Genomic DNA, 14068 nt, shown 5'->3' on the forward strand with positions numbered 1-14068 from the left:
ATTGAAAGGAACCGCTTTGGGGAGGTTCGCTTCCTCATAACTCTTCCCTTCCCTCCTTCGTGGCACTTTCTGCTCCTTCTTTTTTCTTCAGTACTCTATTCACAGTGGCCCTGGTTAATATGAGGCAGGGAGGCCACAGCTTTCACTGCTATCGCTTTGCATTTCTTTATGATTCCCGTTTGGTCTCCTCTGTGTTCAGTCCCTTCCTTCAGTCCCAGGCAGTTCCTTCAGAACCGCTGCTCCAGCCTCCATTGGCAGCTGTCAACTTGAAAAATATTCACAGCCTAAAAGTTGAGAGTTATGTTCTATTTGATGGGAATTTTTAGGAGTTCAAGCCTGGGAGGCAGCGTCTCAAGAAACGCTGAGAGAACTGCTCCCAGGAGGCAAGCGGGGAGGGGAAGCCACTTCACACAGAAGTTTTGCAGCAGAGGCAGGTAGTCTGCACGCCAGAAGCCAGAAGACGGTTGTTAATTACAGGAGAGCCAGACGTCTCAAGGCAAGGCATTAGTGCTTTTCCACGTGTGAGAAGGTGCAAGAGTCTGGGCTCACTGCAAGCATCCCCTTGGCGTGCCCCTCACCTGTCTGGGGCCGCCATCCTGTGTCTCCCCGTCCTGAAGGCCCTCAGGCCTCCCAGCTCGCCGTCAGCGGGGGCTGCAGCCTCCGTGACACCCTTGGTTAGCTGCCGTGGCTGCTTCTCACAGCCCTGGCCGCAGAGCTCCTGGACAGTGTGCTTTCCCGGTGCTGGGCCCCTGCTCGCGTTATATTCCGTGTCCCAGGGTTCCAAGCCCCCTCCCAAGCTGTCCCTCGGTCATGGCATCAGGCCCTCTTGCTCTTACCTGGGACCAACTCCCCACTTGGCTCCGGTTTCTAGAACTAGGACCTCACCTAGGTGGCTGTGAGCTTTCTCTTTCTCACAGACCTTCCTGCCCCGACCTGGGGATCAGTCCTGCATCGTCTCCTCGGGTCCTGGGACCTCCCTAGGGACCGTGTTTGGGATCCTGCCTTCCTCCCTCTCTCTTTGCTCTAATCTTCCCATCACTGATATCAGGACATTTATTCATTTAGGGTGACAATTTGCCTTCTAAACAGGGACACTTCTGAAAGGGAAAGAAGGTGGAAGCAAAGACCCACAGGGAGAACAAACATGACCGTGACCTCACTAGACCCGGAGCCTGAGTTCTGCACATAGTTCGACCCGTTCCCATGTGATGCTGGGAAAGCTGGCTGACCGGTTCCCATGTGATGCTGGGAAACCTGGCTGACTGGTTCCTGTGTGATGCTGGGAAATCTGGCTGACTGGTTCCTGTGTGATGCTGGGAAAGCTGGCTGACCGGTTCCTGTGTGATGCTGGGAAAGCTGGCTGACTGGTTCTTGTGTGATGCTGGGAAAGCTGGCTGACATTTCTACGCCAGTTTTTGGATGTTTAGTCGCTCAGTCATGTCTGACTCTTTTTGCGACCCCATGGACTGTAGCCCGCCAGGCTCCTCCGTCCATGGGATTCTCCAGGCAAGTAACTGGGGTGGGTTGCCACTTCCTCCTCCAGGGGATATTCTACCCGACCCAGGGGTCGAACCCACACCTCAAACCCCCCTCTGTGCCATACTTCTCTATAAAGTTGGGTTAATGGTGACCCAGAAGACCCAGGCACTGTGAGAAGGAAAGGCGTGAATCCATGTGAAACACTGAGAGCAGTGTCTGTGACCTAGCATTCGTTAACTGCATTTCAACTACAATTGCCATCATTTGACATCTATGTTTGTGAACTAAGTAACCGTTCTAAGCCTGCGTGATTGAATGTGATGAACACGACCACCCACCCCACTCCAGACGCTTCTGCTCCGTGGCCTCCTGAGGGGCCTCCGAAGAGCTCTGGTGCTTTCCGTCTCACACAGAAAGAACTCAGTGAGCGCAAAGTCACAGATCAGAAGTGGTTGATCAGAATAGGGTGCGTATGAGGCTTAAAGCAGGTGAGTGACAGGGGGCTGCACCCTGAGAACTTTAATGGGCTACAGTTTTATCATCAAAGGACGAATGGAGAGGGGAAAGGAGCCTCTTTCTTCCTCATTCTTGAGTCGATGTCACACTTCCATCATCGGCTCCCCCTCCAGGCTGGGCCGGGTCGTTTTCTTGTCCCTACACGGTCAGGCTAGGACGGTCATGGCACCATGGAGAAATTATTTCAGGTCTCGGTACAATGAGCCTCTGTTGCTTTGAAACGCCACCTTTCCATAAATTATTGTTTTTTATGTGTGCAGAGAGCTTGTCCTCGGGATCCTTAACTTACTGAGCCCACTGGCAGGATGTGGGCACGTGCCACCACAGTTTTATTGTTTGGGGGCAGGTCTTGGGCTTCTGTTTCAGGGTTTTGTTGCCAAGCAAACCTGCTTGGTTCTGTGGTTAAGCAAACCTACTTTCTTGAGTAATCGTTACCTTATGGGTCTCCCTTATATTTTTTATTTGCAGTCCCATCTTGGGGTTAAGTATTGAATCACCTACCCCCATCAACACTACTCTTATAATCTGATCTTGTCTCTTGTTCAGTTGCTAAGTCATGTCCAACCCTGAGACCCCATGGGCTGCAGCGTGCCAAGCTTCCCTGTGCTTCACTATCTCCCAGAGTTTGCTCAGACTCAAGCCCGCTGAGTCAGTGGCGTCTCTTCTTACTATGCAAATAGTTGTGCCGCCTCCCGTCCTCAAGCCTTCCCGTCCATCTCCCCACGTTTCTGCTGATGTTCCTGGTCCTACTAATGTATTAAGCAACATCTCAAAGCTGGAAGACAGTTACTCCTGACACCAGTGTCCTAATCAACACTTGCCCTTCAGGAAAGCATGGTGAAACCTGAGGGGCCACAGACCCAGATGTGGTTTGCACACTCTGCAGGCCACCAGCAGAGTATCGGCACTGACTCCTCTGAAGGTGGTGTAAGGCAAAGTCTTGCATCAAGCCTGAGCTAAAAGAGGCTACTGTTTTCCGGGAAGGCACCAGAAGCAACCTTTATTGAGTGTCTTCTGCTTCTAATGAGACGGGCTTAAGAGAAAATAATTCAACCAAGGTCTGAAGCCTCCAAGGTAAATATTGTAGGTCCCCTCTCCTTGGTGTCCAGGTGTTTGTTCTCTGCGTCTGTGTCTCATTACTGTTTTGCAAAGAGATAGCTAATAAGAACCTACTTATAGCCCAGGGAACTCAGTGCTCTGTGGTGAAGGAAATCCAAAAACGGGGGGGTATACGTATACAAATAGCTGATTCTCTGTGCTGTACAGTAGAAACTAACACATCATTGCCAAGCAACTATGCTCCAATAAAAGCCAATTTTAAAAGAAGCTCCTCTGCACAGAAAGCCCACTTTTGTTATGTCTGTCAAAGCTGCCAGCCGGTGGGATGCTCAGAATGTCTTCAGAGGGTTTTGTTCGGTTGCTAAACATTTAACTATGAGGATGCCTTCTGCTTAGAATTTGACTGTTACTCTGATGCATAGTGAAAAAGCGCTAGACATAATCATGTAGCTATTTCTTTGGAAAAATGTTCGCATGGACAGCCGTGCACGCAGACGCACAGGCCTTGTGTGTGTTTGCGATCAGTCGTGTCCAACTCTTGGCAACCCCATAGAATACAACCCGCCAGGCTCCTCTGTCCAAGGGAGTTTTCGAGCAAGAATACTGGAGTGGGTTGTCGTTTCCTACTCCAGGGGATCTTCCTGACCCAGGCATCAGGCCCACGTGTCCTGAATCTCTTGCATTGGCAGGTAGATTCTTTACCACTGCGCCATGTGGGAAGCCACACTACATGCATTTTAGCAAGTCAAATATTCTATCTGAAGTGTATTCCTATTTCCCAATGGATGTTTTTTTAGTCTGGACTTTGCAACGTTAATATGAAATTAAAATTGTGTCCATTTTACAGCTGTAAAAACTGAGATTCCCACTACCAGGTCATACAACTAGTAAGTGGTCGAATTCGGATTTACACCTGGCTTCCCCGTGGTACTTAAACTCTATCCATCATGCTTTATTCCATATATTGCTATATAAAGCAATGACTTAAAAAATGTTGAACATTAGATATCTCAAGTAGAATCTGAACTCACGAGCTGTATAAGTTTGAGCAAGTTGTGGGAGCTGTCTATGCCTCAGTTTCCTCATCTTTAAAATAGGGAGAACAGTATTGCACCACGAAGTTGTTGGCGGGATTAAGTGCGTTAATAAATTCACAAAAACTAGACAGTGCTTGGCACGTAGCTGTGAATACTCAGTAAATGACACGTGTTATTATCCTAGAATGTGACTAGTGTTATCCTCCTCCCATGAGAGAGCGGCGCCCAGTGAGACCATTTAGTACCTGGATGTCCAGGACTGGAGAGGGCCGCGTAAGACGCACGTGCACCTAAGAGAGAGAAAGGGGCCGTCCGCACGGCTACAGAGTGAGGCGCTGGGCCCAGGCCTCGTACCACGGTCTGACGATGCCTGCTACTTCAACATCAAGTGGGATCAAGCAAAACCTCTGCCCCGTGGTGAAGAGTTGCTTTGATATCTAGACAAAACGGAACCCCTTCGTTGCACTGGAAACAAAAAGCCATTATTAGTTAGCAATAAAAGGGAAAACACAAACATTTTGGGTTTCTCTTCTCTGACAGCCATCAAGACCCCAGATGGCCTCCCAGGAAGCTGATCCTACCGAGCTGCCGGCAGCCTGTGCTGGCGAGGCCCCCGGAAGCCTGGGGGAGGCGGCGGCGGAGGACAGCTCCGCCCACCGGCCCGTCGGCAGGTCACAGAACCACCCGGAGGTGCTGCGAGCTCTCGGGGTAAGTCAGCCTCCGTTGACACATTTCTGTAGGATGGAAGGCGATAACCATTCATGGGAAACCTTGTTTATGTCTCTATGGGGATTTCTGAGTTACTCATCACTGGATCAGTAATGCGGTTTAAGAAAAGACGGGGAAATTATTTAGTTCTTTGGCCCGTTTTTTGATTGGGTCATTTATTTTTCTGGAATTGAGCTGTAGGAGTTGCTTGTGTATTTTTGAGATTAACAAACACATGAAAAGATGCTCAACATCACTCATTATCAGAGAAATGCAAATCAAAACCACTATGAGGTACCATTTCACGCCAGTCAGAATGGCTGCGATCCGAAAGTCTACAAGCAATAAATGCTGGAGAGGGTGTGGAGAAAAGGGAACCCTCTTACATTGTTGGTGGGAATGCAAACTAGTACAGCCACTATGGAGAACAGTGTGGAGATTCCTTAAAAAACTGGAAATAGAACTGCCTTATGATCCAGCAATCCCACTGCTGGGCATACACACTGAGGAAACCAGAAGGGAAAGAGACACGTGTACCCCAATGTTCATCGCAGCACTGTTTATAATAGCCAGGACATGGAAGCAACCTAGATGTCCATCAGCAGATGAATGGATAAGAAAGCTATGGTACATATACACAATGGAGTATTACTCAGCCATTAAAAAGAATACATTTGAATCAGTTCTAATGAGGTGGATGAAACTGGAGCCTATTATACAGAGTGAAGTAAGCCAGAAAGAAAAACACCAATACAGTATACTAACGCATATATATGGAATTTAGAAAGATGGTAACAATAACCCTGTTTACGAGACAGCAAAAGAGACACTGATGTATAGAACAGTCTTATGGACTCTGTGGGAGAGGGAGAGGGTGGGAAGATTTGGGAGAATGGCAGTGAAACATGTATAATATCATGTATGAAATGAGTCGCCAGTCCAGGTTCGATGCATGATACTGGATGCTTGGGGCTGGTGCAGTGGGATGACACAGAGGGATGGTATGGGGAAGGAGGAGGGTTCAGGATGGGGAACATATGTATACCTGTGGTGGATTCATTTTGATATTTGGCAAAACCAATACAATATTGTAAAGTTTAAAAATCAATAAATAAAATACCAAAAAGAAAAAAGAAAAGGTGGGGGCATCTGTTGCACCTGAAGAGTAGAAACTCAGAGGCAGAATCTCACGGTGGGAGAAGTCCTATCACGGCTGGAGAGTGGGCTTCACCGTACTGTGGCCCCGAGGCAGGCAGGGAGCTAGTTCCACCCAGTCTGCCATCAGCCGTATCTCCTTCACTCTGTGGTTTTCTGAAGGGAGTCTGTGAGTGTGGATGCAGTGGGGCGGGGAGAGGGGACGATGAAGTATTGCCATCAGAATCAGTGGTCATGGCAGGAACAAAAGCCTTCCAGAGCAGACTCTCACCCAGTTAATCTAGGCTTAATTTTTTGACCATTTCAAGCACTGATATCTCCTTCTTGAGGAAAATTAAAGTGATCTCTTCTCCAAATACCATATGATGTCACTTATGTGTGGAGTCTAAATCACATCACGAATGAGCCTATCTAACAAAAACAGAAGCAGATACAGACAGGCTTGTGATTGACGAAAGGGGTGGGGGTGGGGGGGTGAGCTGGGAGCGGGGGTGAGCAGACACAGAGTGTGGTGTTGCACGTCTCTAGGGCGGGTAGGCACGCTCCTGCTGTAGAGCCCAGGGACTATATCCAACATCCTGGGGTAAGCCACGATGGGAAAGAAAACATAAAGGTCAGTAAAACGATCTCTCCCCAGTGGGGACCAGCACGTGGTCGCTCATGCTTCTCTCTTTCCCTCCTTTCGCAGGCGGTCCAGATCCTGAATGGAGCAGTAATTCTGGCTCTGGGTGGCTGCATGCATGCCTTACAAAAGTTGTCGCAGGCCTCCAATTACTTCTTTCTCTTGATTGTTTCCACAGGTTATCCCATATGGGGAGCTATATTTGTGAGTATTCAAATTCCGCTGATTGCATACCACTACTAGAAATGTACTTTGGCAACTTTTCCCTCAAATTCTAGGAGTGGCTTGGTAAACATGAGATTTCTGAGAATGCCATGAACATGTAGAGAATTCCATTTATTAAAATTAGACTCGTGGAACTAACAGGAGGTCAAAATACTAATTTAAACATTAGTAGATACATCCATATAGATATTTCGATGTATAAAAGTTTTTTAGAACACCTAGTCCAATAAATCAAACACATGATCTGAAGCTTGGGTAAGATTATGAGAATGATATTAAATATACATGCATATGGAAGTAAATATTATCTATATTTAATGTAAACACAAGCATAATTATGTTACATTGAATATGTGTATTGTTACATGTAAAACTAGGCATACCCATATAACCTGTAAAAGGCCAGATACAAAACAAAATGAAAGTCTTACACACTTATGCAAAATTTAAACTCATTTAAAATTGTACTTGTATTAAATAATGAGCAAAATCAAGTGTAATTTTGTGTTCTAGAATGTGAATTGGAGAAGTTTTGTACAACTACCGGTAGTTATCTGCTAATTAAGACTTCGTATTCCTTTCTCTGCTTCACTTCCTATTTTCAAACAGTTTATCGTTTCGGGAATTTTATCCACCTTAGCCGGGAAAAAACCCACAAAAACACTGGTAAGTGGCCGTTCGCCCTCTTTCTCTGTGATCACAGGAGCAGAAACACGTCACCCATTAGCAGTAGGAGAGTGGAGGTTGGTGAGTCCAGCCGAGACCCTGAGTCTTGGGGTGAGGCGTCTTGGTTTCCTGATGTCTCTCCAGGACCTAGGCTGTAGCTGGGTGTGTAAACCCCTTTCAGTGGCTGTTTACCTCCATGACCTGGAGCCGCAGGAGCACAGCGTGTGCTGCCCGTGTGCAGCGACGGCCTCTTCTTCTCTTGCAGCTGGAGACCAGCATGGGGTTGCACACCTCCAGTGCCGTCATGGCGCTAGTCGGGATTGTCTTTCTCTCAATGAATTTATTTGCTAACGACCCACTACTCAAGGGCTGTCAGTCTTCCTGGCCACCTGACTTGTGCACTTACATGGAAGCCTCTTCAAACGTATGTCTTTTAAAATTGTGTATAATTATGAAGTACTTCAACAGTTCAAAGTATAGAGGAACCAAGTAACATATCAGGCACCACGCTGCCTTGATTTGAATCTTGGTTCTACCACTTAGCAGCTTTGCTTTGAAGGAGCAAATAAGACAACCTCTTTGTGTTTCAATTTTATCGTCACTGAAATGAGGGTAGTAATAGATTGAATTATTATATGTATTACATGTAAAGATTATATAAATTAATATGTGATAAGTAATTAACACAATGCATACTGTATTAGGTTATTATTACATACTGCTGCTACTGCTAATGGGCTTCCAGGTGGTCCCTGTGGTAAAGAACCCACCAGTCAATGCAGGACATGTGAGATGCAAGTTTGATCCCTGGGTCGGGAAGATCCCCTGGAGGAGGGCATGGCAACTCACTCCAGTGTTCTTGCCTAGAGAATCCCATGAACAGAGGAGCCTGGCGGGCTACAGTTCATAGGGTTGCAGAGATTCAGACAGGACTGAAGCGACTTAGCATGCAGCACGCACTGCTACTGATACTGTTACGTTCCCCAGAGAGATTACAGTTAAAAAGTTTTATTTCACAATTATCTTAATGAAACTAACTTGGGAGATTTACAATTTTCTCTGTGGTCTGGGATTTTCAAGTAGTGACTCACTGAAGCTTTGAACGGCTTTACTTGTGAATTTATTTGAGTGTGGTATTTAAAAGGGAACATTTTTAATAGCCTTCCCAAAGCATTTTTTTGGCTTGTGTTTACATGTTCTCCCTCTGCTACAGTCAACTGAGAAATTAAGATTTTCCTCCAAATTGTTTATTTTCCCGTGATTTGTGAACTGTTTTTTACTGACTTAATCTTCCTGTTTGCTGATACTACTCATGGAAGTCTGAGTTCTAACTTTCTCCATTGTATTTTTAATACTCTAAGTTTGTGTTTATATGGGTTTGATTTTGTGTGTGTGTGTGTATTTTGGAAGTATTTCTCTCCAGAGGCATTAGCATTTGTTTCTTCTAGGTGCCTCATTGATGGTAGAAGGATCCAGTAATTCTGTGTCTCGCTCTTCAGCTTCCTAGTTTAGTCTGTAGGCATACTGTAAATGCAAGCCTCTAGGGAGTACAACTAAAGAGCTGATGAAAGGCCCCTTTGCCCCTTTTCCTAAGCTGCCTGTACATCTCCCGGGCTCACTGCTATTCCAGCTGGCAGATGGTAATTGTAATGTCAGCGCTTTCCCACTATAGCTGTTTCACACGGGTTGATACAGAAGTACCTGTGTCTCTTCCAGGAAAAAGGTTTACATGCTTTTAGATGGGCCTTGTGTCTCATGTAGAGTGTTGGTGTGTGGCTGTGTATTAAGTCTAATTTGTGACTCACTTTGCCCTGTTTTATGGAGGGTAGGTGTTATAGTCTGGTTTCCTGCTGGCCTTTCCTTTTCCTCTGAGCGTTTCTACTGGATTTAATCTGCTGCATCCTACCCTTAGGGTCTCGTGTCACTGATGCTGATCCTTACCTTGCTGGAATTGTGCATAGCATGCTCTGTTGTAGCCCTGTGGCTCAAAGCAAACTGCTGGCATTTAAGAAAGGTGGGTTTGTTTAAATGACTTAAAATTCACATGATCTGCACCTTCCCTCTAGGGTTTAAGATGGTCCCTGACTTTTGGAACTGGAGAGAAACTTTCATACGATAATGATTTGTGGGGTTCCTGGAGTTACAGCTCGTACAAATGTTAGACTTGGCATGAAGGTTGGAAAAGAATTCTAACCTAAAAATACAAGAGGAAGCAGTGTATTTCATCTTTAAGAGCATGTATTTTAAAAAATTAATTTTTATTTTTTATATAATGTTTAAAGATGACATTCATTTTATAGTTATTGCAAAATGTTGGCTATATTCCCTGAGCTGTGTAATTCACCCTTGAGCCTGTATTATACCCAATAGTTGGTACCTCCCACTCCCTCACCTCTATATAACCTGTCCTTTCCTCCCTACTGATAACCACTAGTTTGGCCTCTACATCTGTGAGCCTGCTTCTTTTTTTCTTATTTTCATTTGTTTGTTGTGTTTTCTAGATTCCACATATGTGATATGCAGTATTTATCTGTCTCTGTCTAACTTATCTCACTTAGCATAATGTCTTCCAAATCCATCCATGTTGCTGCAAAATGGCGAAATTTTGTTCCTTTTTACGGTTGACTAGTATTCCAGTGAACACATCTACACTGTATGTAAATATCACGGATGTGAATATATCCCTATGAACAGAGCTCTGTGTTCTTTCTCCATTCATCTGTGGACGGACACTTACGCTGCTTCCGTATCTTGGCAATTGTAAATGATGCTACTATGAACACCAGAGTGCATATATCTCTTTGAATTAGCATTTGGGTTTTTTTGGGCTGTATACACAGGAGTAGAACTGCCGAGTCATGGTGGGTCTGTTTTTATTTCTTTGAGAAACCTCCATACTGTTTTCCACAGTGGCTGTACCAATTCACCTTCCCATCAACAGTGTAGGGTGTAGGAGGGTTCCCCTTTCTCCACATCCTCACCCACATGTTACTTGCAGACTTCATCCTGACAGGCGTGAGGTAACATCTCATTGGGGTTATGATTTGCATGTCCTGATGGTTAGTGATGTTGAGTATCTTTTCATGTACCTGCTGGTCATTTGTTTTTCCTGTTTAGAAAACGTCTACACAGTTCTTCTGCCCATTTCTTAATTTTTTTTTCTTTTGATGTTGAGTTGTATGAGCTATTTATATATGTTGGATATTAATTCCTTATTGGTCATATCATTTATAAATAGGAGCATACGTTTTTCACATGGATAGAACTAAATCATTGTTTTTTGAACTTGTCACTCTCTAGTTAATTTCCAGGAAAAACCACAAATTCTTTCTGGATTTAGCTATCTTAATTGTAAACTGAACATGCTCTTGTCCACTTTTTTCTTCACACTTTTGATTTTGTGTTGGCGTATAGCCGGCTAACAGTGTTGTGGCAGTTCCAGGTGAGCAGCAAAGGGACTCAGCCGTACACGTACTGCTTTTGCTCATTTCTAATGCTTGCTGGAAGGACTATGTATGTAATATTTGATCACAGTGATGATCAGTGAATGAGTATTGTTGGCATTGTTCATGATGATAATAGGAAGGAAGGAGAGGGCTGTGTTGATCCTGTTCCTGGAGTTTGATGTTGTTTTATTTTCCAGGCAATTTCCTCCCTTTCCAATCCTGGGGAATCAAGAATGCCTCCAAATGAAAGCAAGGAAATTCAGTCTTGAGTCTCCAGTGAGTCAGTGCTCCATCCAGGAACTCAAGAGAACACAAGCCTGTGAGCCACGTCTCTACCATCGTGGTGCCCATCGTGAGAAGTGTGGACGTTTGACTCAGTCCTTTCTGTCCTGACTATAAACTCCCTCATAAGTCCTGGGAATGGACTTTTGTGTTTCTCTAGGCATCCTTTCTTTTGTAACTGCTATGATCACCACGCTAAAATTGTTCCCAGAAATCAGTTCTCTTTCTTCTTACCTGCCTGCTTCATTGTCTTCTAACGTTTTTAAAAAAGGCAGGGAGAATCCTCCCTATTTCATGTATTCTTTCTAAACTCCAACTTCCAACCCCAGTGAGAAGGAAAAATGAGTAAGACGTTTCCCATCATAGAAAATGCTTCTTGACTTCAGTTGACACCAACATTGCAAAAACTGTCCAAAAAATCACCAAAATAACATTAAGATAAATTTTTACTATATTTGAGGTAGGAGGTCAAGTCTTGAAGTCTTTTTTTTCAGTGAGCTGCTGAAATTCACACATGTCCGGATCCAAAAATGATGCCTTAGATGGGGGTCTTTGAGAGCAAAATCAATATTTGTCCTTCAAAGGACAGTGAGAATCTATAATGCAGAGAAGAAAGAATTAAAGCTTTAGAATCTTACAGACCTGAGTGCAAATTCTGATACTGTCTGTGTGAACTTAATCTCTCTGATCTATTTTTTTCTCATCTGTAAAATAGGTGTTACGGTACCAACTGTCTTATTCATTGTTATGCAGATTAAGTAAAAATAAAGCAGATGTGAAAAGAGAATCACAGCTATTTGATAATGCTGCTGCTGCTGCTGCTGGTCTTTTTGTGCTGGTAAGGCTGAGGTGAGACGGTGGTCAGATAGGTGTGCCTTAAAGATGGCAGAAACCCTCACACTTCCATCGTGGCTGCTCCCATTCCCTCCAGTGACATCCGCGACCATCCTCTCAGGTAGCAATTTGGTGTTCTTTTTGATATCTCTGGCTCCTGATTTGTATATCTACTGCTGGCGGACTTATGTTTCTGCTTTATGAATTAGTTCCCTCTCTTGAGAGGGGACTGAGCCGTCCAGCGTCCATCAATTCACACCTGTAAGGTTCTCTCAGCTCCTTGCTTGCCACACGTGCAAAGGTTTTTCTGTAGTCTTCTCTACTAACAATGCTCGCCTCTCCAGATAATACATATATGTAAAATATACATACTTTATGAAGAAATGCATACATGCACATTAAATATAATTTGTTTCTTTTTTCAATCCATTGAACAGTTATTTGGAAGGTGCCTACTATGTGCCATGTGCTCTGCATACAATAGCCAGTGAGCCACAGTCTCTGTTCTCTGGTTGCTCTTTGTGGGAGATACAGACCCACAGGAACATACCATTATAACATGGAGCATTAAGGGCTGTGATAGGAAGAGTGTAGGAATCTTTGGAAGCTCATTGAAAGAGTTTCTAAACCAGGTTAAAGAGATGAAAATGACAATTTTGGGGAGAAGACTTTTCTCCTAAACTGAGATTTTTTTTTTTCAAAAACATTAACAATTTTATTTATTTATTTGGTTGCACTGGGTATTCGTTACAGCACGTGAGATCTTTAGTTGCGGCATAGGAAGTCTTGGCTCACGGGATCTAGTTCCCTGAAGAGGGATCGAACCCAGGGCCCCTGCACTGGGAGTTTGGCGTGTTGGCCACTGGGCCTCCAGGGAAGTCCCCTAAACTGAGATCCTAAAGATGATTGGGAGTTAGCATGATGAAGGGGAAAAGGAAGAAGCTGGACATATGCAAAGGCCTCTAAGCAGGAGAGAATTGGGGATATTCAGGGAACACACCAGAGGCTTTAGTGTGTCTGACTTTGATGCGTGAGGAGCAGATGGCAAGACCTGTTTGGAGGAGACGTGTATGCCTCTCAGGAGACGAGACAGAACAGCAAGCAAGGCACTGTGCACGCCCCTGCACACAGCACCGTCTAAGGGAGGGCCAGCCCCCCAGGCATCTCTCCAGGCTGGCCACTGCTGCCTCCAACCTGTGTAAGGAATGAACTTGCCCCTTCCTCAGGGCGTGAGCAGCCAGGGACCTTTGTTCTCACTCCCCTCTGCGGCCGCGGGCCCCAGGAAAGCCTTGCCTGAAAGAGAAACAGAGGAGTTGAAATTGATGCGGTGCTGTTGAACCAGCTGATATTGCCTTGAGAGTGGTGACTTTTAATTTTCAGTGAGGATAACTGAACATCATTTTGTTAGCTTGAAGTAGGCTATGGTGAAACTGTTTATACCACATGCGGCTTAGTCATTCAGTCGTGTCTGCCTCTTTGCGATCCAGTGCACGGCAGCCCACCAGGCTCCTCCGTCCATGGCATTCTCCAGCCAAGAGCACTGGAGAGGGTTGCCATGCCCTCCTCCAGGGGATCTTCCCGACCCAGGGACTGAAGACCCTGCATTGCAGGTGGATTCCTTACTGTCCAGGGCCAAGTTCCACCCTCCAACCCTAGAAAGCCAGTTGTTAAATATTTACCAACACAACGATGAACAAAGACGGACAGGTCATGTACTTGGGATTTAGGACCATCATTGCAGTTGCAATGCAGAGTGATTTGGAAGGAGTTAAGAGAAGAAGGCTGGTGAGGAGTCTGATACAGTGAACCGAACCATTGGTGAACAGACTTCAGTGGAAGGAAAGGTATTTACAGTAACAATCGTATTATCATTTTTCATTAATTCTGCTTTTCCTATATAAAGCTCTGAAATATTTTGCAACTTTGATTTAAAAATCATAGACCAATTTGGTGGGAATTGAAATATTATTAATATATTAAATGGTGTCATTTATATTTTGCTCTTCAGGTCTTATGTTAATAAGATCTTTTTAATTAGG

The 14068-nt window shown here is 44.8% G+C and overlaps 1 protein-coding gene across 1 annotated transcript; it reads left to right on the forward strand.

The window, feature by feature from the left end:
• Window positions 1-1502: 1502 nt before the first annotated feature.
• On the forward strand, window positions 1503-11986 carry MS4A3 (membrane-spanning 4-domains, subfamily A, member 3 (hematopoietic cell-specific)). Its single transcript, XM_010843744.1, has 8 exons — window positions 1503-3069; window positions 4632-4799; window positions 6643-6816; window positions 7179-7195; window positions 7368-7629; window positions 7733-7891; window positions 9380-9481; window positions 11111-11986. Exons 2-8 carry the CDS (start codon window positions 4647-4649, stop codon window positions 11180-11182), a joined length of 939 nt encoding a protein of 312 aa, XP_010842046.1. The 5' UTR covers window positions 1503-3069; window positions 4632-4646; the 3' UTR covers window positions 11183-11986.
• Window positions 11987-14068: the final 2082 nt, after the last annotated feature.

The sequence above is a fragment of the Bison bison genome, unplaced genomic scaffold (genome assembly GCF_000754665.1).
Source record: "Bison bison bison isolate TAMUID 2011002044 unplaced genomic scaffold, Bison_UMD1.0 scf7180017864185, whole genome shotgun sequence".
In the NCBI taxonomy this organism is placed as follows: Eukaryota; Metazoa; Chordata; class Mammalia; order Artiodactyla; family Bovidae; genus Bison; species Bison bison.